The sequence below is a fragment of the Rhyacophila brunnea genome, unplaced genomic scaffold (genome assembly GCF_057557595.1).
Source record: "Rhyacophila brunnea isolate RB1 unplaced genomic scaffold, BYU_Rbru_1.0 scaffold_24, whole genome shotgun sequence".
NCBI classification, from domain to species: Eukaryota; Metazoa; Arthropoda; class Insecta; order Trichoptera; family Rhyacophilidae; genus Rhyacophila; species Rhyacophila brunnea.
In genome coordinates this window covers 17,633,817-17,660,812 of record NW_028232904.1, presented here as the reverse complement: position 1 = coordinate 17,660,812, position 26,996 = coordinate 17,633,817, and the positions used below count along the sequence as shown (strand labels likewise).

Sequence of the window (26,996 nt, the reverse complement as noted above, 5' to 3'; positions counted from 1 at the left end):
GTTTGAGCGTCGCTTGGAGGCGGTAGTTACTCGAAGAGCGGCAAATCGAGGAGAATCATAAGATAAATATAGGAACAGGTACCTAAACTCAGTAATAACGGAAATATCTATCTATTGAAAAAAATCAGCTCACTGGTTAGAAACAAAATGTATTAATTAACATAAAAGGTTTAACAGGACTGTATTTTTTGTGGGGTTCACGATGTCTAGTTTACTTCCGTTGTCCTTGGACGTCACGTCCTTGATGACCAGCAATAAGATGTGCAGATTTGTCAATTATATTTGAATTATAGGTAGGTACTACATACTTAGATAAGTACCTCATTAATTTATCCAAATATTTTTGTCAGTGATTCGCGAGTTTTGAAAGTTGTGAGATGTATTTTTAAATGTATCTTTTGTATCCGTGGACTCGAAATATTGTCTATTGAAGTAGAGATAGCATTTAAATTAGATTGTGTGGTACCTACTTATATATTTTATTAGTAATGTATTCATACAACACATTTCTTAGATATTGGAGTCATGGAAGGATGATAAAAAAATACTGTAAATATAAAAATGTAGTGGAATTTTGGCGCTGCCTAGGGGCGCCATTTTGTCTAGGTACGCAACGTGCTATAATCGACTCAGTTTGTTTAATCGATAATAACAATTTGGCGTATGTATTTAAATAATATTTTGGCAGAATATAGCATTGAAGTGTTAAAAAAATGAAGTTACCATTCACAATCGATTCAAATATATTAAATGTTTACAAACGATCATCGGGAGAAGAATCGAGGGCAAATATAACAGCCGATAATTTCAATTGGGACGGCTATCATCCTGAAAAGTTGTCTAATTTGTGTGTCAGAAAGATCGCTGACATTTGGGGCGATTATCCAGTGAGCGAATTCCCTCTTGCGAAAGACAGAAACTTCTTGTTAGAAATATTGGACACAGGTTTACCATTACCATTGTTAGCTGAACACATAATAGACGACGCATTCTGGAAGAGGGCGCACGGTGAAAGATGGCCCAACCGCCACGAGGAAGGACGCCCATTCGTGCAGTTGTACATGGAAGCTCATTGCGCTGAAGAATTGGAAAATATGCACCCGAAATCGTACGACCCTGAGAGGATATCCGAACTCGTTAAGATGTGCGCTCCTCACGTGAGAAACTTGGCAATAAGAAGTCTGGTTCCAGCAGACCCTATGCAAGAACAGGCTGACAGATCATCGTCGCTGGAGTGGTTGCATAACGACGAGGACTTGACCAAAACTGCTGCGGAATATTTTAAAAACAAGGCCAATTCCATGTTCAGAGATCATATACCTTTGAGTGGTGTTGTCAGCAGTTTGACACTGTTGACTGAGCTTCATATAACTTTTGGGCTCAAGTCAGCCGGGGCTCTGTATCGAAGAGACATGTTTCAATTAACTCCAAACGATTTGAAACATCTTTCACGAGGATTGGAAAAGTCTCATCTCAGAATCTTGAGGATCACTCGAAGCGATTTGGATTGCGGGAAACTCAAAACTATCTTACGCACTTTGAATGATAGTATTCATATAAAAACGCTCGATTTTAGCCACTGCAAGATTGGAGACAGCGGAGCTCTGATGTTGGCAAAATTCAGCCTGAAACACCCAGGGTGTAAAGAATTGATTCTGGTTAATAATCAAATCAGTGTCAGAGGCGCCGAAGGTTTCGGTTACGCCTTAAGCCATTCTTCCGGAAGACTTTTGAGTTTAGATCTTCGCATGAATACACTTCTGGGATCCGCAGGAGCCGCTTACATAGCGTCAGCTTTGTTAAGAGGAAGCGTTCTTCAAAATTTGAACGTATCCGGATGCGGGATAACTATGGTGGGTGTAGAAGACGCCCCAGATTGTGGACAGTTATTCGCGGCTGCGATCGCCGCCAGGAAAACGCCTCTTCGAGATGTCGACTTAAGTGTTAATGATTTAGGGGTCGCCGCAGGCGCTGCGTTGGCAGGTGCGTTAGAGTCTTGCGGCCCAGGAGGAGGGCCCGCTAAACTCGGAGTCAGATCTGCACGCTGTGGAAAATGGGAAGCACACATTGCAAGATTGACGTTGAGGAATGCAGCCAGACGTCAACTGGCAGCTAGGAGATTCAGAAGCGGAGCTGCTAGACTTTTAGCTGCCGCAAGAGTAGCACGAGGTTTTGGTATAATGGAAGCAGATCCTCTGCAGCTCGCCAGGCACTTAACAGCTCGACCATCAGCTGTTTCAGCGGCGTCCATTCTTTCTCTTGACTCATTTGTTTTACCGGATCTTGGCGATCTAGAATCTTTAAGTTTCAATGTTCCGACTTTGAAGAATCCACTACCATCATCTCCGGAGTCTTCCATTACTGAAGTCTTAACGTCTCGAAGGTCCAGTTACCACGGGAGTACCAGTAGAATGCCACCGATTGCCAGCGAAGTGCGAAGGAGTGCATTGGTGAGAAGAAGCTCTATAGACGGAAGCAAGTTGCAAGGAACACGAAGTGCTGATTCTCAAAGAAGGATCAAGATATTTGTTTCGAGTACTAATATTGGAGCGCAAGGCAACAATATTTCAGATTGATCTGAACATTCTCAAGAATCATCCGGCAACCCTTGTCTTTGATAAACATCCAATTTTAACAAACTTTATGGATACCTACTTCCTTATCTTCTGTTTCCTTGAGGCACATTCTATAACTTCAAGAGGTGTGTTTGTTTATGTGCATCGACAGAGTACAGACTATAATAAATAGAGGAACTGTTACTAGCTATTCACCCAATCCATTGAGTCTTTGCATTGGCTAAGACATACATGATTTGAATTTTTATGCACCCGTCAACTACATGCGTGGTCGCAGCCATGACCTATTTTGGGTGAAAGCTGTTTCCTCATGTCAGGCTCACCAGGCACCAATAGCGAGGGCTGTGCGGCTGGTCAATACACTCCGTAGAGATGTAGATATTTTTGGTGATCCATTATATTATATTCTGTTTTTTATATTCTACTTTATTGTTTAATTTGTATTTTATTTCTTTTGTATAAAACTATTTTTTGCTTTGTTTTTTTTCTCTAACTGATTACTTGTAATTTTTATTCTAAATGTCATGTTGTGAACGTCCTGAATTAATAATTTGTTATGTACTCAACGTGTTTTTTTAAAAATAAATAAATAAAAAATTAACAAATCACATGCATGTTTTGCTACTTTCGGGATGTTTTTGTACCAAAGGCTGCGAGTCGTGGTTTGAAGTATATTTGATATAGATTTTTAATTAATCGGTGTATGTGTACTTTCAATGGGATTTTTTTTAGAAAACAAATAATGAAATCAAACCTAACCTGACCAAAGCAAACCTAACCTGACAAAATCGAACATAACATAAACTAATCAAATCAAACGTAACATAATGAAATCAAACCTAATTAATGTTTATAAGAAAATGTGCAATTATTTTTTTGTGTTGATATCGGTGTGAAGTTTGGCATAAATAATAAGAAACGCAAAACCAAGGGGTGAGTAAAAGTGGGGGAAACTTGGAAAGGCTTCAGTGGTGGTTTTACATGAAGTGGATGTTAGTCGCTTCGTCAGAGCGTATCAACATCTTAATGTGATTTGATACAATCAAAATTGAATGTAAAATATAAAATTCTGTAAACTAAACTATTGGTATATTTTTAAAACATAATAAGTAGTGATTCATTGCACTTACATTCAAAATATTATGACAAGGAGACCTCTAAACATGTAAGTGTCTAACACCGCCAATGGGAGGCCTTCATGCAGCGAAGTCTCTAGGTTACGTGCCACTCTCATGCAGACTTAGAATGGCGCTGTGATTAATTTTTTGTTACAAATTAGTTATTTTATTATTTATTTTCAGCTATCTTACACAAATAGATGAAAAAAAATATTACATATACACCATTTACTGATAATTGAAGATGTTGGCATAAAAACAACAAATGTCACAAAACACTTTTTTTTCAGGAGGGTAAAAGCATAATAGGTATCTTGGTTGTCAAAAGGAGTTTTATTAATTTGAGGATGTAAAAAAATATAAAATTTCTTTCGGTTAAATAGATATTTAAAAAAGAATGAGTGTAACATTTGCTGTTTTTACACAATTTTTGGACCTTTGTTTTTATTGAAAAATTGAAAAGATGGAAAAGTAAATAGTATGACTAAAAGCATAATTTTATTAAATAAAATAAAGAATATATATTTCGGTTATTTTTTAATATAAATTTCATAATACAACAATTCAGCGCTCGAAATGGACAGGAACGCACCGGAGCGCCGTTGTGGTTCGTGGAATTCCAAAATATACCGTTCCGGCTCGTGGATTCATTTAAAATTGCGTTGCGGTTCGTTAGATTGAGATATTTATGTGTGAATGTATCTTTTAAAGTTTTTCTCAAAATTAAAAATTAACGAAGTTACGTCATGCCGGGCGTGCAAGGGTTAAAAATAAAATTTATGACATCCCTAAATTTCTTTCAATTTTCTTTTTTGTGTCGATACATCCGTGTCTAAATGCATTGTCTAAGCACTCCAAATAATTGCATACTTACATAAAAAAAGTAACTACAGCTGCAAGTTACAAAAGAATTGTGCCTTTGCTGACATTGTTTGAAAACCTTTTGTACTTAAATAACTTAAATTCAATAAAAAATAAAGTTGGCACCTACATATTTGTATAATAATTTCTAAAGTATGAAACATCTCAGTACAGTCTCGCTTTTACCTTTGACTGGTATGCATTGCGAATTTACTTACCTACTAATTTATTACTTATATTTTATTGTGAGTGATAAAACTTATTTATTTTCATCGCCATCTAATCGTCGTGTTAATTTTATCCCCACGTCTATTTTTGCGGGCAAAATTTTCGGTGGTAAAATTAATATGATAAAGTTTGGTAATTTAAATCGTACAATTCCGCTAAAATCTACTTATTAGTGATAATCGCTTGTTTTTTAAAACATTTTGTATTATTTAATTTTGTTCTCTTAAAATTTGGTTAAAGATCTCAGCAGGCGATACCTTTCTACATATTACATATAAGTATATTTTTTGTCATTGGTATCCAAACTGATTTAACATATAATGCTGTTGACCAGTGGCCACAAGCATATTTTTTTCGTTTTGAAAATGATAAATATGAGTGGATATTTATAAATTTTATGAAGGTTTAATTAAGTAGTAGGTACTTCGTGTAAATCTGCTAAAACATTAAGAATTCACTCCGATAAGCATTTAAGATCGACAATACAGTTGAAACAGGGTTTTCTGATTCAATGTCATTTCGACAATTGACTCGACGTGTTAAAAAATATTTTATTGCAATTATTTGGAGTGTTTAGACAATGCATTTAGACACGGATGTATCGACACAAAAAAGAAAATTGAAAGAAATTTAGGGATGTCATAAATTTTATTTTTAACCCTTGCACGCCCGGCATGACATAACTTCGTTAATTTTTAATTTTGAGAAAAACTTTAAAAGATACATTCACACATAAATATCTCAATCTAACGAACCGCAACGCAATTTTAAATGAATCCACGAGCCGGAACGGTATATTTTGGAATTTCACGAACCACAACGGCGCTCCGGTGCGTTCCTGTCCATTTCGAGCGCTGGTCATAGATTAAATAAATACGGTGGTAAGTTCTTTAATCTGAGGTGGTAAGTGTACATATATTACAATAATGGTAACCAAAGCATCATCATTGTAACATATAGGTCATGGTCTCCACAACGAGGGGCTGAGAGGGCTCTAGCCTGGGAGCCCGTGCTCAGGAGGAGCCCGGCGAGGCGAATCGACCAGATAAGTGAGATAAACACACATCACAAATTTACTTTAATAGTAAAAAAAAGAATTTTCTTACAATACTATTATTTATAGTTATGTGGTTATACGAAACAATTCTTAATTGTTTATCAATACTGGACATCTCCATAATTCGTATGAATGTTTTAAAATATACAATAAAACACTAAATATACAGATTATTGTTACCCCGTACATACTGCCTTTATTCTTAGCGATAAGAAGGGGGCCCCACCAAAGATCCTAGCCTGGGGGCCAGCTTCACGATGTGGGGCCTATGGTATAGGTATATACATACACTACAATATTAGTCCTTATAATGTTGAATATAGGTAGGTACCTACACCTACTGATTAATGACAATTTTATATTATTCTATAGGATTCGTGTTTAGCAACTCGAGTTGCACCTTCCGTCATGTTTTATCTTATATAATTAATGATACTTCTTCTTCTACCCTGTCATGTCCTAATATTGGGGCATAGGGCAAGCATTGGCGCCACTTCCCTCGGTCCATCGCCATGCGCCTCCCGCCATGTCAGACCTGCAGCAAATAGGTCGCTTTTGTAGCACCGCTGCAGGGTGAGGGAGAGGCGGCCACGGCGATGGAACCCTTGAGGCTGTGCCACAAGGGTACGAAGTGCCGCACTCTTTGGCGGCATCCGGAATACGTGTCCCAGCCACGTAAATCGTCTCTTCGTGATAACTTTAATCACCGAAGGCTGCTGTGCTCACGAACTCGGGTATTTGTAACGCGGTCGTACCAATGTACCCCTAAGATTCGGCGGAGACATCGATTCTCAAATCTCAAAAGCCGATAATTAATGATACATCATTGGTAATTTAAAATGCTATAATTACGTAGTTTGGTGATGATGGCTTGAAGCTTTTCTTAGAAGTAGGTATGGCCTAATGGCCCTTATGGTGGAGAAGGTTCAAAAGAAATCTTTGAGGATCCTTTGTTTGAAGCTGTGTGGATGCCATCCATGGCTTTATCCGATTGATTTATCTTAAGAACGCTTACACACTGTGTTCAACCAAATTGCTTCGGATATTGGTATATTCCTCCTGCGTGAGAACGAGTTTATGTGAACGATTTATTATAATTATAATTCTTTGTTTTATAACTTCTTAAATAATTAAATGGCGTAGTTAGCTCTATCGGTGTACAGATATGTACTGTATAAATTTTGTATTTACTCGTCTCTGTATAGGTACTTACTATTTTTTCTAATAGTTGCTGCATCTATTTCTTTATTTTTAAACACTATTTTAATACTATTTCTTTGATTTTTTTAAAAATATTCTGTGCACGTCTTGAATCTATAATCTGTAAAATTTGTTATATGTAAACTAATTTTTAATTTGAATCTTTATGGTAGGTATGTGGATATGTTGTTTTTTAAGTTTAATTAATTAACAAACTGAACTATCCCAAATGAGACAGTAATATAAGTTATAAGCAGTGACGAGTGGTGGTAGAAGTAACATGCCTGCTGATTGTGGGTGGTAGATAAAGTAAGAGTAAAGAATAATACAATTCTTGACGGTATACTTTGTTGAGACGAGGTTCTTTCGCCTGCGGCGCTGACAATCCTTGCCCACTTGCTCAATATACATCCACGTAAGAAGTTCAAAGTTTATTGTTGCATTTATACATCCAACGTACGTACGTATGTAAAGAAAAAAATAAGCATACCGTTTTTTCGGAAAATTATAGAGCGTTCCTGTTCGTGAAATTTTCCATTTCGAGCACTGTACAACATTTTAAAAGGTTTGAACATGACTTCAATGTTTCTAAAACATCAAGAATTACATATTAAAAAAAAATGTTTTTCAATCATGTGTGGGTTAATACTGATAAGCTTCATATAATTATTGATTTAATTTAATAACTATATACTTTCTGGACCAGTTTCGTCCGCCTGTGTTTTCAACAGTTGAAAATGTCCCTCTAAGGCGGACGAAACCTGTCCAGATTTATTTATTAAAAGTGGAATAAGTACTAAAAAAATGTATTTTATAAAATTAAATCAATAACACATTTCCACAATGGATTGATAAAACGTTGACAGATTTGGAGGCAACCTTGTGAAAATCTTGCATGTGTGATAAGCCGCCATTACAATGGGAATTAGGTACAATACAACAATAGTTTTGTTGTTAGGATTTTCATGCTTCGAATATTTTATAAACTAAGATGTTGATTCTTTCGTTTGCTTAATGGAACACTGCCGCTCTTCTTAAAAGTTGTAATATTTGTATTTTTTTTTATTTTAGTATTTTTGCTGCTCCGCATGGTATGCCTATCTCCATGGGACATCACCGCCTTCATAAAACAGAGGATCATCGACAGTTGCTGAATTTGGTTTATATTTAATATATTGTTATAAAATAATTAATACAAAGAGTATGGTTTTTTTTTTTTTTTATTAAAAATAACGTTTTTGTACACTTTTGACAATCTTCCTTAATTGTTAAAACATACATTTTTATTATAAGCCAGGTCTCAAGATTAGCCATATACATACAATCGCATTCACGTACATCCTATGAACCTGCTTCAAATTCACAATACTAAATATACTAAAAGTATTAAATCAAAATGAAAAAAAAAGGACAAACATTTCTAACAAAGTGCTGTCGACGAAATATTACTCTCTGACTAGATGCGAGAAATAAATAATATTTGCTGATATATTATGTTTTAATTAAGCAATATTTTTCAGACTGTCAGATTTTTTTTTAATTAATGCTTATACTCGTATTTATAATCCTCAACATTATCAGTTTTCTAATATTGTGTGCTGGAGAAAATGATTTTATGTATTATTATACTTATTGCAGACTGGTAAGCCGGCTCTCACATATAAGCTTGCCTTGTTTGCTGTGCAGCCATAAATCAAACCTTCGAAGAACGTCGATCCGGTGTTGCACATCTACTTAGTGACAGTCGCACGTAACCTTCGAAACACATACATATTTGGATGCAGTGATCGGCAAGCTGGTATAGGAATGACCAATTCGTAGGTGTTTGTATGTGTCCTGGCGTCTTCGACTCGCAGCCCGAGAAGCATGCAACTTGTTGATTGTAACAGTAGATGTTTTTTTCAAACTAAAAAGTCGCATTCGACCAATCTGCGGAGCTCTATTTGGCAACGTGTTTTGAATAACGATGACGTCACATCGACGTATTCGACATGTTGCACGCGAGATGAGTTTTGATGTGAGAGTCGGCTAAGATTTACAATACTCTTAATAGAGATGGGGGAAGGGGCTAACCCTTTTATGAATAAAAATAATGTTATGATGCTTCTCAAGTCAAGCTAAAAAGCTCTCAAAAGTGGCACCATGTCTATTTTAGATTTATTTTAATAATTTGAAAAAATAGAGTGTCAACCCATTGACATAGATTTAAAAAGAAAAAATATGGACCAACAGCAAGATTTAATTTTGTAATAAATTCGACGACGGTTAACTAAAAGCCCTAGAACTTGTTAACCTTTTCTGCTTAGTATTTCATAATTATTCAAACAGATGTCACTGTGTGTTTAATTTTTTAAATAATGCAAATCAATCGACAGTGGCTAGTAATTTGATTTTAAAGTCGGATGAGATAACTCGCGAAATTTGTATATCCATCCTATCAATCACAGCCTGATAGTGCGAGAAAACTTGCTGAAGGCATAGAACCGGTTAATTATATCAATACTTTCAATATTTAAAAACAAAATTGCTTACTTATTGAAACATTTCAAATGATATTTATTGTCTTTAAATATGTAAGGCCAAATTGATACCCATTGTCCAGAATTACTTGGTCAATAGCGGCGTCAAATTGGCAGTTATTGTCTTCAATGGGTTAACAGTACTGAAAAGCTATAATATTATTATTTATTTATTTAATCTTCCAATTTGTTAAATATAATTACGAGACATTTTTAGTTAATTTCACATAAGCTTTACATGTTCATAGTTTTTGACATTTTTTAAGGATGATTAATGAGAATGTTGTAATGCAATCAGGGCTGTGTAGCCAATCAGGTTTTGTTTCGATATTAAGCTGCTAACTTCAGGTATGCTAAAACTGACAGTGAACATTGTATGTCTACAGTAGGAAACAAAAGGGAAATAAAATCGTAACGTTTCCTATTATGTAGCCAGCCAGTCGTTCTGACAATGCTGAAAGTGGGTTAAAAAATTAGTAATAATATTAACGAATGATTTATTAATACCTTAAATTATAAAATATATTTTATTAATAATTATAATGATAATAAAAAGGGTCCTGGAATATTACGTGTCAACGATTCAGTAGTTTTTACAATATTAGTAAAAAAATTTCACATTTAAATTCCAGATAATATGTTATGCAATTAAAAAACAAAATTACCACATTTACTTCTAAACGGAGTATATGGGTCTCTATATAGTGGAGATTATATTAATAGACTTATTTACGAGGAATGGTTTGTCATTCATCGCGCAACCCATTAAGTTGCGATTGTATTGAGATGCACGTCGCGTACTGTCACGCTGTCATGGCGACAAATTTAGTCTATTGTTTCATCATTTTGCAGAATATTTTGAACAATCACCATCTCTGTAAATTCCATGATGGAGAATGTCAACTCTAATGTATTAGTATTTTGAATTATTATTCATTATTCATGATAATTTAAATTAATTTTAACAGTTTCTACGTGTGCGTACGTTAAAATTACTTGCGATATTACATCCATAGATAATAATATTTTGAACAGAACCCAACCTGCAGACTATAGATAATAGATAACATTCTTATAGAAAATACATAGCGCCAACCGCTAAAAACAAAAAACACGCGATCTTGACATGAGTTGAAAATGTGTAGGCTGTAGAAAATGATAAAAAATGTTCATTGAGTCATGCAGGTATCGATGCAGTGCAGTACAACGTGAGGTGACCTTATTGTTGTTCTGGTGATTTCGGCAGATTTTGCCAACTGACAATATTCGTTTAAAGGTTCAAAATGTGCTATGGGATGAGAGCATCAGTCTGATAACATTTTTAACACCAAGAAAAACGACTTTACAGACTTTTTCCCGTAGCGGCAACTTACTGTAACATCACGTGATAGTACGCGACGTGCAGCATAATATAATCACAACTTAGATTCCTTCTCTGAATCAAAAAATACAGAATGTAATTTTTTAGAAGATTAATATACATTATATTAATAAGAAGTGGACACCTAACACGCCAGAACCAATGATAACATACGAGTAACAGATTTAAAAAATTATCAATGATTATAATTATTTTAAACTTTGATCTTTTTCATACATTATCAAATTGTCTTCAAATTTGATTTCTTAATAAATACCTCCAGTTCGATATACAATTCGCTATTACCTAAATACGATAAAAAAAACACAATATAGTGGAAAATCTGGCAACACAAAGCTTCAAAAGATAAAATTTTAATCTTACATGACTCTATACTAATTAAAACGGACTACAAATGGGTAAGTTTCCATGTATTTTTCAAAAAACATTTTTACAAAAATCTGTAAGGAATTTTGATAATTGGATTACAATTACAATCGATTAGAATTTGAAATCGACAGGAGAGAAAAAAAATTTAATCAAAAAATACAAAATATATCGCAAAAATGAAAAATATGAAAAAAAGTTTTTTGTGAAATTGTTTAAAATTGACATATTAAGTAAACAGATTTTCTAAATTTTCGCGAAAATTATAATTTACGGTGAATTCCAAAAACAGTGTTCGTATTAACGGGGTTTTACTGTAATAATTACAATGTTTCCTTATATCTCCGTCAAGCATCCACAGTCCATAATGCACAATAATTCACTTAAAATATTGAGTTCTATGACACAGATATCAGTGGCGAAGGGTGGAGGTAGTCTGTGGAGATCCGACATAAATAGTGCACGCTAAACTTTGTCAGTAACAATAATTTGTTTTCATTGAACTAAGAATACGAATTGCAGATGGTACTGGTTAATTTTTTATAATTCGATTAAATTGCAAAAACCATAACAGATAAAATCATAGATATTTTATAGATAGAAGAATATTTTAAAGCTATCATGGTTTGGTTAGGCAGGGTTTAATTTAATTTAAAAAAATAACCAACACCATCTGCAATTTGTATTTTTAGTTCACGGAAACAAATAAGTACGACTGACAAAGTGCGCACTATTTTTGTCGGATCTCCACAGCCTTCCTCCACTCTTCGCCACTGATAGATATTGAAGTCGTTTTGGGCAGATGAACATCAATTATAAAATGAAAAAAAAAAATTGGATGAATGACACTTCCATAAGAATGTATCAATGGGGAACGTGTTTTATTTTACGTAACAAGCCATGCTAATTTTTGAATTGAAATAGTTTTTTTTTTTTTTTTAAATACTGTTAAAATTGTAAATCGAACACAAAATTTTTAAAAATATTTTTGAATTGTAAATAAAGCATAATAAATAATGAAATGTAACAGGTTTTTTAATACAGGGCTTTAAGAATAGGGTAACTGTATGTGGGAATAGGAGTTTTGTTTGCTTCGACTCTACTAATTTATATATTATGGTGTGAAAGAGACACAAAGGTGATGAAAGAAAACAGAACTAGGGTATCATTTTATTATGACACCTTCAATATTATTTTTGTGCTACATAAAAATTAAAAAAAATTATATCCATCTTCAGTCTTGCTTAAAGTATGTCTAAATTTTTTTTTTGAAAACTTATGATGTAGGTACATATAAATGAATAAACCTGCACAAACATATGCAAAACTAGTCATAGGGCCAGGGGAAAACGACAGAGATCATTGAATTATGTGGGTACAGTAGAACCTTGATAAAACAGAGAAAATATGCGGTCAAATGTGAAAATTGTTAACATTATACATGTTTAAATCAAAGTGTCACCGCTTGTAAACAATGTTCTGCACATGATAATCGCGTCGTACTTCTCGCACTCGAATTCGAGTCATAATGCCGTCCTGCTCGTAGACTGAACCTAGCATCGAACGTTGCACTGACCTTTGCAACGCTGGCCGCTAATTCACACAGCTGCACAGCAGTTTAATTTGTTTACTAGAAGTGAATGGATGTATTTATTACTACATTCAATAAGTTTACAATGGTTAGAAGTAGATGGAGATAGTGGTAAAAGTTATCAATCATGGAAAATGAGAAACAACACGACCAAAAACAAAGTTATCAGTGATAAGATCGCATCTCGACGATCTAATAACATTTATTGACTATTTGACAGGTAACAAAATTCAATTACCTATATTACACGCATTTTCGTAATTTTAGAGTTGATTATAAAAAAAATAGGAGACTTCGAAAGTGGATACAAAACTTGATTCTTTTTTCAAAACATGTTTACCAAAAGCAAGCGTGTCGACATCGAACATTAACGTCACTCTACAATGGGAGTGTCTGGATAAGACGAGTAAGCAGGATTTTGTTTGTGTTTTTATATAACGGAATTTCGGCTTTAACGGACACCCCGTCACCCGTATTAGTCCGTTGTATCGAGGTTCTACTGTATTTCATAATGTAGCATCCACTTAAATATATAATTGATGTGTAAGGCTGTCAACTACGCGTAGATGGTTCCAGTTAAGCAAAGTTATATTCTAATTAGGCTCCCAAAAATTGAAAGGCGTCTAATTCCAAAAAGCGATAAGTCCACATTTGGTCAAAATCGAGAAAAAAATAAGCACGTATTCTTTGTATAATTTTACACAATATGTATTGATCTATAAATTCCAAAACAAAATATTTTGAGTCTCGATTTATTACAAAAAGCACCAAGTCCGTGTTTCATATTATTTAAAGCTTGGTTTATTTCGCGCGTGTTTAAGTCAACCAATAAGGGAACGTTCAATATTGAAAAGGGCGTCTCCCATGCTGTAGCATCTGGTAAGCTCATGACAGTGCCACGGAAATATGTGCCTTATGCGGAATTAATTAAAAAGTGAGGTACAAGTAGCGCTAAGTCCAATTTTATTTTGCCTATATTTATTACATTTAAGAGTTTATCGGCTGAAACAAATTTCCATTTGGTTCTAATTTCGACATAGAATACAACGGAAAAAATAATCTCATGTTAAAACAAATAATTGAAGCTTGAAACATAAAAACGTTGTTTCCCGAAAATATTGAATTGTGGACTTGTCGCTTTTTGTAATTAGACGCCTCATTAAATCTTTTAACCCCAGTCTAAGCTATGTCATATTTTTAAACTCCCCTCATTCGTTAAAAAACAAATTCGTTGACAATGAAAAATAATTACAGTAGTAGATCATTCAATGGAATATTTTATTCTTAGAGAAAAAAATTGTTTATATTTTGGTGGTTTGTATCCCCCATCCCCTCCATCACAAATCATGACGTTATATTAGACCCTCTCCCCTTCCTTATGGCATGACACCAGTAGCGAAGGGTGGAGGTAGGCTGTTAAGATCCGCCATATGTATTTGTTTTTATTGAATTAAGATTACAATTTACAGATGGTGTTGGTTAATTTTTAAAAATCAATTAAACCCTGCCTAACCAAACAAACTATAATAGATAAAAATATTATTATATTTTATGATTTAAATGCATAATATTGAATATTTTATAGATAGATGAGTATTTTTTTGACTATATCTATTATGGCTTGGTTTTCGCAGTGTTGAATTTTAAAAACTAACCAACACCATCTTTAAATTGTAGTCTTAATTCAATGAAAACGAATACGTATGACTGACAAAGTTTAGTGTGCGCTATTTATGGTGGATTTTAACAGCCTACCTTCACCTTTCGCCACTCCATGACACTGTACATACATTTTGCATGCTTATTAATATTGTTGTCTGTTAGATTAGAGGGGCCAAGTTTTTCACTAGTTGTTTATGGATAATTAATTGTTTTACATTTATGTTATTTTCCTAACATATATTATATGTTAGTAAAATTTATAATATTATAAATATGGGTGTACGAACAATATGCAGTCCACAATTCTAACCACGACAATATATTATTATTTTATGACTTGTTATAACATGTTTTTAAAATTTTAATTACTGAGACGAGTTTCTTTTAGCCCGTTAATAAATTCTACAATTCTTTTCGTTATATTTACACTGCTGTGATGAAAAACAATTTGAAAATGTCCTACATCGTAAAACAAACAGTAATGACATCTGGACCTATTCAAGCAGAAGTAACCAACTCACAAAATTGTCAAAAATGTTTTAACAATTCCATGCGATTCTTAAAGCATGTATACACACATTCTCCAAATCAAAACCAACCAAATTTCACCGTTTTTATATATAAAAAAAACCATACAACCAAACCACAATTTTACATAATAATTATTGGTTGATTTTAACAGAGAGCGATCTTATGATTTGGTTCCATTTTGAAGGGTTCGATCTGTGGAATGCGCTGTATCAATGCCAACTATATTATACAAACCTCAAAGGATTATTTCATAGATTTTGTATAGCCAAGTTTTGGCCCAAACAGTTTGCTTGACTTGAATACTAAATATAGCCTTGGTTGTATGCATTGTAAAATTGTTAGTTGAATAATTATCTATTTCGGTTAATTTGTCAAGTGGGGTGGTTGCTTTCTGCATCAATAGGTCCATTCATGGTCCAGTGATAATAAAGTGAGGTGCGGATGGGAGCCTAACGGTACTGTGGCGCACTGGACGACACCTTTTCAAGTTTCTCAAAGTGTTTGCGCGCGTTTCTTATGTTGATAAGTGTCGCTTCGGAGGGTATTGCAGATTCCGACATTACTACCATGACGTATGTGTTGCTCGTGAAGCCGTCAATGAACGCGGCAAATGCGCTGTTGCGTACCTGTAATGAAAATATATTATTTAAAAAAACATACTTAGTGTCTACAATGCTGTGCAGGATCAAGCTGAGGTTTTGTGAAGGAATAATGCAATGTATAGCGCGCGGCCTCCGAACTTACTACTACTTTCTCGCTCGCACATCGGACGTCACCGCAGTCAGGCGTGCCCACCATCGCGCGTCTCCGCTATCTGGCGTCCCCCACCAAAGCACACCGGCGTTATCATCTGGACGGCGAGGAAGGGGCCGCCTAGTTCGCTAAATAAGGCGATGCTCAGCCTTGAACAATCAGTTAGCATTGGGCCGGACTTGGCCCTGACCCAGCTTAGCACAGTAGTCTTGCTTGCCCTGACAACGGTATACACGGTTAGCCGTGACCCTATCAGAGTACAGTGAGCTATTGTAGTGAGCCAGGCACAAGCTCAGGTTCCGCCATAGTCCCACTTTCAAAATCACATCGAACCTATTTTACATCTGTTAAGGAAGTCCAGGAAAATACCCTTATAAATGTTTATTTTACTTCCTGCTGTGTGATTTTATTTTGCACAAGTAGAATTACTCAAACAACATACAGATTATCATTACAGGCATGTGGTTAATACTATTGTTGTCTCTTTCATGAGAAGTGAAGTCGATTTGTCTTTTCTCAATGGTGGGTGATCAATGAGGTGGCTAAATGGATAAGGGCTTGGGTGTTTGATGCTAGCGATCATGGGGGCTCGGACCCGATTCGAGCGAGGAATTTTAGTATACATGCTGTGTAAAAATCAGAGTTTTGATGAATAGTTTCTTTTAAAATAAAAAAAATATATGCAATATGTCAATATGTCGTATGCCTTCCAAGCAAGATATAGAACATTTTGCATGTTAGATCTATACTAGGTCTGCGTTGTGTGCTACAAAAGTGTATAGAAGAAACTATTTAGAGTTTCATCATACATTGCTTTATATACAGTTTTTTGTGCCTCTTATAATAAAATTTGTGAATTGCGGGTTACGACATATTGCAGTTTGTCGAAAAGTGGAAATAGATGCCATATATCAACACGGTACGAACCTCCATGCTCTGAAACTGCGCCGCGAGCTTGGAGCATGAGAGTTTGAACTGCTTGATGATGTTGGAGACTTTCTCGAATCGGTGCAAGTCTTTGTGCGGCTTCCGCTGGCAATGTGAGATTACCAGGAAGGTGGCACGCTCGAACAGGAGCACCTCATCTGCGTCCACAATGTTTGCAAACTGGTGCAGGGAGTTCTCCAGGGCTTTCACATTTGGGATCAGCATATACACTATACTCGACCATGCCCTGGCGAAATTGAAAATACATACATGATTTGAAACACTGAAACATGAATTGGATTAATTTTTTTAGATATTTGAAACCACAACCATAACCTAGAGCAGAGGTCGGCAGAAGCGGCTATTTGCATAGACGTTTGCGGCTCTTCAAACATATACTCTAATTAAACCCCATCTCAAGAATGACTTATTAAAAAAAATGAAGAACAGTTTTGGTGAACGTTTTCACCAGTTCAAAGCAAATAAGACTACACTAGCTTTTATCGTACGTGGTCTCAAAATAAATGTCAATGAACTTAACTTGATACCGTTCGGCACAGATGCTGGTTCACTCTAGATGCAGTTAATAAATTTAAAAAGCAAGGAACTGTGGAGCAATAAATTCACAGATCTGACCAGCCGCTTGAAAGAACTCGAAAGAGAGAAATCCAATTTAATTTATCAGCACAATTAGTGGACATAAAACAACTGCCTAAAATAGAAACAATAATATTTGATACATGGAATAGGAAACATATGACGCGTTAAAAAAAATAGCTTTTGGTATTCTCACAATCTTTGGCTCTACATATATATGCGAACAAACATTTTCATCTATGAACCAAACAAAAAATTAACTTAGAAGCAGAATAACGGATGAAAATTTACAATCATGTGTCCAATTAAAAATAAGTAGCTATTTGCCAGATATAGTAAAGCTATCAAAAGCGATGCATGGAGGCCGGTCTAATTAGTTTTTTTAATAAAAAAATCTTGAACTTTAAAAATCCATATACATACATAATATGTATATTATATATGCGGCTCTCTGGTACCATTGTTATCCTATTTCCTAGACAATTTGGCTCTTCTCACTTGACAAACTGCCGATCCCTGACCTAGAGCAATTGAAACTATGAATAAATCCTAGTTTACTAAATTAAAAAGGTTGACCCGAATGCTCCAAGAGGAAGTAATATATTTATGGACGAAATTTTCAATGGTCTTACTTATATAGAGTTTCATCCCATATACTGGTCCTAAAAGCGGTGCAATCGAGTGGTTTAGAGAGCCTCTTCAGGTCCTCCTCCCGCTCTTTGAATATCACATCTCGTTGTTCCTCCGCTACCAAATCCATCTTGTGAACTAGACAGAATATGCGGGCTTCAGGTGAGTTCTGAAACAATGATCGGAAGACATGGATGAGATCGATTCTTTAGGAGTGTAGTGCTCAGAGGTCTGTCACCGATTGGAGACACCGATTTTAAAGCGGTTATGGAAAATCATTGGATATTATAAAATCGTATTTAATAATGTAAAATTAGTAATTTTACTATTACAATCAAACACGTGAAAAAATTTGAAGTGAAGTGACTTGACGTCTGTCGTCTTTGTTTCACCAAGGGTCATTAATAAATGTGAGAGGAGTTTTGAGATTTGCTTTTGAAGAGTAATTAGTCCCAGAATATTGCAATAATACTATTTAATAGCGCCTGTACACGTGCATAGATTTACTTGCATCAATAGTGTGTATTTTAAACTATCGCGATAACAGTTGACACGTAAAAGTGCTGATTTTCTCGCCAATCCCATCCTAAAAGAATAAACGAGAAGCGATGTTGTCATTGTATGGTACTATTTGACAGGTCGTGAAAATCGGTTAACCTCAAAATAAGTCTCTGTACAGTGTAGTTTGTTTTTTTACCGGCAGGTTCGCCACTATTGTTCTACTGCACAGGCGCAGATATTGCACAGTGCAATTATTGTCGCGTGAAAATTCAGAAGCTTCTGAACTTTTTTAATCCATGTATGCAACCTTGCAACTTGCACAATAATACGTGTTTACACGTGCATTTTTTGTTACGGCCACGATAATACGTACTGTCGGCAGTACATAAATCCATCTATGTGTAAACCGGGTATAAATTTGAAATGAATCAAAAAACGAAGTTGTTATACCTATTTATTTTTTTTCGACCATGTCCGATGTTAATAGGATTATGTTGGCCACTTGATCAAACTATTAGTTTAATTTTATTTATATTTTTTTTTACCACAGTATCTCTGAAGATTTGATGATAAATATTTATTTAATATCCACAGAAATAAATCCATCTTTCGAAAGAATCATATTTTGTTTTATTAATAACGTGTTTGTTATGAAAAATTAATAGTGTCAGTTTTCTCTTAAGCGTGGTCGTGGATAGTTCTTCTTGGTACCTTTCCAACATAATTTCGAAGGTAGTTTTTCGTTAGTTACACCATGGTATAATCTAGAAAGGGTCTGGGGATGTAATAGAGGGAAAAGTATGTAAGTAGTTAATTTCACGACAGAATCATTCTAAAAATGTTATGTGTAACACGGTCACATACAGTATCGTTTGTCATAGTGTATTTAAATCTATCGACACCAGTCAAGTCAAACAGCCTTAAAAGGATTGAAAAATGATTTGATGACTAGGGCCCGGATTTATATGCTAGTGCATGTTTTGTTAGGGTGTATGCACAGTTATGAAGAAGAAGAAGAAGTGCATATTTCATAAAGAAATGCATATTTTAGGGCTTTTGCATTTATAACTTTAGTTTTTTAATTATTTTATCGAAATATTAGTAAATTAGGTAGGTAGATAGTTTAGATGCACCTGCATTTTTTTAATGGCATCCCCGAGCTGTGGATTTATCAGAAAAGTGAATTGAACTCGGGCACCTTTATTTAAATTTTGCGCAATCACCTCTGTGGACGTTTTCCGCATATGAACAAAATACTGACAGATATGCGGAAAATTTAATGCCAGAGCACAATATTGACAAAAATATTGTAACTTTTTTTCAAACAAAAAAACAGTAAATAATAGTATTTAGGAATAGTAGTGTCATTTTTGTTTTTTACAGTTGTAAGTACCCACTTGTAAACAAACTATATTGAAAATTGTAATTGATTAACTTTATATTGATTATTTGTGTTTTTTTGTTATTGTATGATATTGATTGAGATTATTAATTTGTTATTCGATTTTTAATCAGTAATATTGGGTGAAGTGGGTATTTAAATTATTTTTCCATAAAAATATAAATTTTTAACTGCATATTTCTTTGGTTTTAGTGCATATTTTAATGATTTTAAGTGCATATGTGCATGCATATAATCATGTTTTTTGTTGCATATAAGTCCGCTCCCTATTGATGACAAGGATTTATATAGTAGATATAAACAAGGTATAATCACATTTAATATGGCTTCCAGACACGTCTGGTAGTAATGCATGTCCTTGTCTAGATCCGGACTCTCCACATCGAAAACGTATATGAGCACCTCCACATTTCTGAAGATATTGTCTCTTTGCGAAGCGAAATAGTTCTCCATGAAGGCCTCTTGCCCACCGCAGTCCCACAGATTTAAGACTAGGTTGCCCAGGAAACGGACATGTGAATGCTCCACATCGACTGGAACATAAGAAAAACAATGGTGAATGTCCATAGCGTTACTACACTTAGAAAGAATCATACAAATACAAATCGATCGATAGAAAATATCAATATTTATGTGGATACATGGCCTCCACAAGAGGGAGGGCTGACAGAGCTCTAGCCTAGAAGTCTGGGCTTAAGGAGGTCATGATGTGGCAGGTCGACCAATTAAGTGAGATAAACACAAACCACAAATTTAGAAGTTATACTTCTTTGGCGTAACAAAACAAAAACAAAACTCGAGATAAACTAGATTCTTCGACTAGATCTTAATTATCTTGTTAAATTACACACTCAATTAAAAGGACCGCTTATTGGAACGCTGTTGATTTATTTCTATACACTTTAACTTATATTCCTGAATTATATAATTATTTATCGTTGTTTTTATTTTTAAAGTAACAACTGCCACTGTGACGTTTAATAGTTTGTTTACGTAAGGAATTGCAAATGGCCGACAATAATAAATTCGCTGCCTAGCAACGGAACAATTCTAAACTATAATCGTCACGATTGCAGTATCATTCTGTGGTGTAATGGTTGTGCGTTCGGCTGATAACCGAACAATCGTTGGTTCGAATCCAATCGAGTGTTTTTTTGTGTGAAAAAATAAATTATGTGTTACATGTCACACGCCAAAAATACACTGATCTGATTTTCCAAACGCGCCTAAAGAAGTATAACTTCAAAAAGTTGCATGCGACGCTATTTGATGAGTAACCCTGGGGTTCCATGGAATACCATTTGGGGAACATTACTGTAGAACATTACACTGCCCTCAACTGTAGCAATAGGTTGGGGGGTCCGCTGCAGGATGTGGGGGCCATATGTAATGTAACAAGACTTCATTTTTATATCACATACAATAATCATCATCATCAGCCGGGGTCAATCTACTGCTGGATGAAAGCCTCCTTCCACTCTTCTCGGTTCCTAAATCTTCGCTGTCAAATACATGCGCTGAAATTTATGAGTTCAGTGATCTAGCGGGTTTGAGCGCCCTTTGGTTATCGCTGTGTGACTTCATTCATCCAGCGGTTGTCCACTTACCAAGTATCATTTCCTTTCTGCGTTATGCCCAACATGCATCTTTCCTTGCCATATATTTGTACTTTTTGGATATCTCTTACAATAAGGGTCCATGTTTTAAATGCATTCGTGAGCAACAGACATTGTTTGAACACTTTACGCTTTTGGCACAAAGGTTATGTAAATAAAGCAATAGATTTAAAACCAAAACGTGAGGCGCCATTTTGTTTTTGACGATGCCAATAGAAGTAGAAAATAATGAAATTTTTACCACTATAATTACACATATAATTGAATGATATGAAAATCGAACTGCCTTTAAAATTTCTAATACAGAATGTGTATAATGCTTCAATTACATTATGATGCACGTCGTGTACTGTTACGCTATTCCGTAGAATAATTAAACGATCACTATCTTTATAAATTCAATGATGGAGAGTGCCAACTCTAATGTATTAGTATTTTGAATTATTATTCGTTATTCATACTAATTTCATTTAATATTAACAGTTTCTATGTATACATACGTTAAAATTACTTGTGACATTGCGTCCATTGATAATATTTTGAACAGAACCTAACCTGCAGACCATAGATAATAGAACATTCTTATAGAAAACACATAGTGCCAACCGCCAACAACAAAAAAATGTGATTTTGACATGACAGTCGAAAAGTGTAGCCATGTAGAAGATGATAAAAACGTTCATTAACTCATATAGGTGTCGATGCAGTGCAGTTTAACGTGAGGTGACCTATTTGTTGTTCTGGTGATTTCAGCAGATTTTGCTAACTTACGATTACTTTACTTCTTTAACTAACTTTACTTCGTTTAAAGGTTCAAAATGTGCTACAGGATGGGAGCATCAGTCTGATAACATTTTAAACACCAAGAAAAACGACGTCACACATTTTTTTCCCGTAGCGGCAGCTTACTGTGACAGCACATAACAAGATCATAATATATTTGAACCTTAAGACTTTCTTAGAGTCCAAATTCTTTGGTGACAACCAAAAACCAAGTATGACAAAATCTCTGAATTGAACTGCATTATTATTTGCATTTTTGCATACAACTTATATAAGAAATTATTCTATATTATCAATTAACTAAAATGATTAATATCTGTTGTTGATTGGTAATAACTAACGGAGCAAAGGTCGTTAACTGTATTATTAAATGACCTATGGCATAATAGTCACAGCGGGATCTAGCTTTTGAGTAGATAAGAGACAAATAGCATTGTCCACTGGTCGTGAAATGATCTATAATCGTACAGCATTGAAAACCAATGTAAAAACGCATGAAATAATGATTTTTTAATGTCCTGATTATTAACTTACTAAATCTAAACTTATCACAGTTTCTCATCGTTATTTTACTATTATAAGGAACGGAGTCCTCTTCCTTCCTCTATTTATAATTGATAAGTCGTGGGTGTCTCTAAGAGTATACGGTATATTTGATTTTGGTAATAATACAATAATTTTTATATGAGCGAGTATAATAAGTTCGAGGTAATTTATACTGAAACTATGGCTTGGTCAGACAATGTACCTAGCTCAATTGAATAGCTCACTTTACTATGATAGGGCTTACGGCTAACCGTTTATCCATTTTCAGAGTACAAGCAAGACTACTGTTGTGAACTAGGTGAATTAGGTCTCTTGACAAAGCCAAGCTTGACTCAATTCTAATTGATAACTGAAGGCCAAGCAGCGCCTTATATAGTCAAATAGGCGACCCCTTCTCTGCCGTCTATGTGATAACGTCGGCGCGCTGTAGTGGGAGTGCCGGATAGTTTTCAGCATTCTGCGGACGAGGTCTGTACGGTGTATTATAGCAGGGTCAAATGGCAGCGCCTGGCCATTGTAGTGGGCACGCACTCTAGTGATTCCCAGAAGCTACAGGGTCTTGTGGAAGATCTTAGGATCAATCTGTGAAGATGGCTTCTGGTGACGTCATTATAATTATTCTTATATATTTACACTACCTCCTTTTCTAGCTCATTACTCCCAGCGCTCGCAAATCTCTTTATAGGCCATCAAGCCATTGAAGTTGTGGTCATCCTACACTGTTTACCAGTGGCGAAGGGTGGAGGTAGGCTGTTAAGATCCGCCATAAACAGTGCACATTAAACTTTTTCAGACATACGTATTTGTTTTCATTGAAATAAGAATACAATTTACAGATAGTGTTGGTTAGTTTTTTAAAATTCAATTAAACCATGAGAAACCAAGCCATAATAGATAATAGTCAAAATATACATGTCTATCTATTAAATATCTAAAATTATGAAAATAAATCATACATAACTTTGAATATTTTATAAATAGAATAATTTTTTTTATATATTATAGTTTGGTTTAGGCAGGGCTTAATGAATTAAAAAAAATAACTAACAATATGTGTAATATGTATTTTTAATCCAACGAAAATAAATAACAATGAATGAAAAAGTGTGCACAATTTTGTCGTATTGACCAAATTAGAGCAAAACTATTATGGTTTCGTTTAGGCAGGGTTTAATTGATTTTTAAAAACTAACTAGCACCATCTGTAAATTGTAGTCTTAGTTCAATAAAAACAAATACATATGACTAAAAAAGTTTAGTGTGCACTATTTATAGCGAATCTTAACAGCCTACCTCCACCATTCGCCACTGCTGTTTACCTTCGACTCTCTTTTTTCAGTCTCTTTAACACTACAAGCCATGTGGTTTAATGGCAGTAATCTAGTGAAACAGTGGTGTTATAGTAGATGTGAAACAATCACATATACACCCAAGGTTTAACAATCACATAAATGTATTGTGACCTTACTAGGAATCAAGTCCGGAGCCCCCCCGGATGAGTTGAATTTTGATAAATTTTACAACATCAGGCTCATCAAAGAGCTCGTAATGCGTAAGGCGCCAGCCTTTCATCCAGAGGCTCTTGGTTCGATTCCCGTTGATGTCACAATATATTATATTTATGTGATTTTCTCAATGCCTGGGTGTTTGTGATTAACTTCTATTATTAATTACACTACTCGCGAGCCGAATACTACAAGGTTCTAAGTGTTCGTCCTTGAAAAAACAAACCCAACAATGAAGTAGTATTCTAAGCTGCCTCATTGTTACTATTGTTTCTCCAAGGACAAACACTTGGAACCTTGTAGTTCTCCACTCGCGTACTGTCATAGGGACTCATGGCATGTTGTAGTGTTAAAAAACAATAAATGTCCGATCCTAATGAGATCATATTATGGTGCTCCGCAGAGTGGAGGTTTTTGTATTAACAGATTTTGTTTTTACGAGAAATGGATGTTAGCCACTTGCTCAACCTATTAGGTCCATACTTTGACTATACACAAATTCAAAAACAATATGTGTACTTGCCAGACCCAAGATTCGAACATGGGACCCACGACGTTATAGGCCGACGCTTAAGCCACGCGGCCATCGTAGGCGTCAAATAAAAATATTTTATAGGTATATTATTAATTAGAAATATATCAACACCTCCCACGTAAAAGATCGGAACTGCGTTTTTGGCTGTCATAATTGCCTTTGATTAAATAATTTTACAGATAATAAAACGATGACATCAAAAAAAAAACAAAAATTAAATTAATACTTTATAGGCATAACTAAAATATTACGATTCCAGCATATAAATTAACATTGTGGAGTCATTCAAATTTATTAAAATTGTACTAATAGCGCCTGTACCTACATGTGCATGGATTTACTTGCACCAATAGTGTGTATTTTAAACTATCGCAATAATAACTGTTTACACGTAAAAGTGCTGACTGTCTCGCCAATCTCATTCTTCAAGAGTAAGCGAGACGCGATGTTGTCATTGCATGGTACTGTTTGGCAGGTCGTAAAAATTGGTTAACCTCAAAATGAGTCTCTCCGCGGTGTAGTTAGTTTTTTTACCGGCAGCTATTATCGTTCTACTGCGAAGCCTCTATAATACGTACTTCTTGTTATGGCCGCGATAATACGTACGTATGCAGTTCACCGTATTACACTTCACCATAAAATGTTGTATCGGATACTGCTGACCAGTTAATTACCACATTTAAATAGCATGTTAATTATATCTAATGGCTAACTACTCCAAACGTGCCAGTCGCGTTGTTAGCACTAAATGAGTTAAAGACGTACGGAGATAAAATTCATGTCTAAACAAAACATGGTTCTTGTCAGCAGCAAACAAATTTTGAAAATAGCCGATATACTGGATTATACTAATTATATACTAATATACTTATTTGTTAGGTTATGTTTCATTCTTTAATGTTTATATTGAATCTAATAAAATTGGAGACCGTATAGTAGGTATAGGTAAATCATTCTACAGTGGCACCATAGGCGAGTCGCGCGTGTATTGAATTGCTTGCGACAATGCCTGTTTCAATGCTAGCAAACAATACCACTACTACTGCAAGCCGCATTTGCCGTATCCATGGTGCCACTGTAAAACGATTTACCTATATATGGTCATATCTTTCCGATAAGAAAGCTCACGGCGAACTGTGCTACGGTGAAATGTAATACGTACAATTTACATGTAACCGTAAATTCATGCACGTGTAAACGGGGTATAAAATTGAAATTTTTCAGTTACGGCCTTATACGTAGGAGGTGTCGATATTATACAATATAAAAAGGTTAAGTAACTAAATTAAATTGGGAAACATTGCTTTATTCACAACCATTGTACAAAAAATAGACCATGATTAAAACGGTCTCATTCATTCAATTATTATTATTATATTTATACAAGAAACGATGCCAATGTGGATAATAAAACCAGCAAAGCACATTAATAATATAATCTAATAGTCATTTTGTATTCATTATCAATAAAACCTAGTGAGTCATCGTCACACTGATATGACTATATAGAATTATATTAATTTGGTGATATTGATACTAACTTGTGGCGCCTAATCTTCGTGTGTCTCTGGCGATGTAATTTGCAAATATTATGGATCTCATACTGGTTTTACCAGAACCACTTTTTCCCATCAACAAAACCTAACAAAAAAACACAATCATTATTCAATAAAAGCGAAATAAACGAATTAACCAACAAAATAAGATAATTAAACGATAAATAATATCAATAAACTTAATAAAATGCGATAAATAACTGCTTTGCGACTTGATTTGGAAATCTTTTGAGCATATTAAATATTCAATTAAAACGTAGTTGCACATTTTAATTTTACTTTTATTTGTATTGTTAAGAGGTGATATTACACAAATCAAATGTATAGCATTACCTTTTTCTTCATTTTGTGTTTTTTTATTATCTAAATATACTTATTGTGTTTAAAATATGAATATTTTATCGACGAAAGTAGCAGAATGACAAAATTGACAAAATAGCTTATAGCGCAAATGTCAAAATACAAGACGTCATCGTGTGTTGCTAGTGGTGGATACATTTTTAATTTATTAGAGATTTCTTAAAGTCTGAGCGCTGAATATTTTTATGAAGATGT

General features: G+C 34.7%; 2 protein-coding genes across 2 annotated transcripts; one reads left to right on the top strand and one right to left on the bottom strand.

The window, feature by feature from the left end:
• Positions 1 to 713: 713 nt before the first annotated feature.
• On the top strand, positions 714 to 2,576 carry LOC147069124 (uncharacterized). Its single transcript, XM_085951606.1, has one exon. The coding sequence runs from the start codon at positions 714 to 716 to the stop codon at positions 2,574 to 2,576; it is 1,863 nt and encodes a 620-aa protein (XP_085807732.1).
• A 5,668-nt stretch (positions 2,577 to 8,244) lies between these two features.
• RagA-B (Ras-related GTP binding A/B) lies at positions 8,245 to 26,914 on the bottom strand. The gene is made up of 6 exons (XM_085951508.1): positions 26,775 to 26,914; positions 26,427 to 26,526; positions 20,216 to 20,433; positions 18,000 to 18,166; positions 16,771 to 17,017; positions 8,245 to 15,716 (listed from the first exon to the last, which is right to left on the bottom strand). Exons 1-6 carry the CDS (start codon positions 26,784 to 26,786, stop codon positions 15,540 to 15,542), a joined length of 921 nt encoding a protein of 306 aa, XP_085807634.1. The 5' UTR covers positions 26,787 to 26,914; the 3' UTR covers positions 8,245 to 15,539.
• Positions 26,915 to 26,996: the final 82 nt, after the last annotated feature.

Excerpts from the sequence above, each read along its gene's own strand:
- LOC147069124 (XM_085951606.1), top strand. The coding sequence starts at position 714 with ATGAAGTTACCATTCACAATCGATTCAAATATATTAAATGTTTACAAA.
- RagA-B (XM_085951508.1), bottom strand. Across the intron at positions 20,434-26,426 it reads ACGAAGATTAGGCGCCACAA|TCGATGTGGAGCATTCACAT; the intron begins GTTAGTATCAAT and ends CTTATGTTCCAG. Across the intron at positions 17,018-17,999 it reads TGGGATGAAACTCTATATAA|GGCATGGTCGAGTATAGTGT; the intron begins GTAAGACCATTG and ends CAATTTCGCCAG.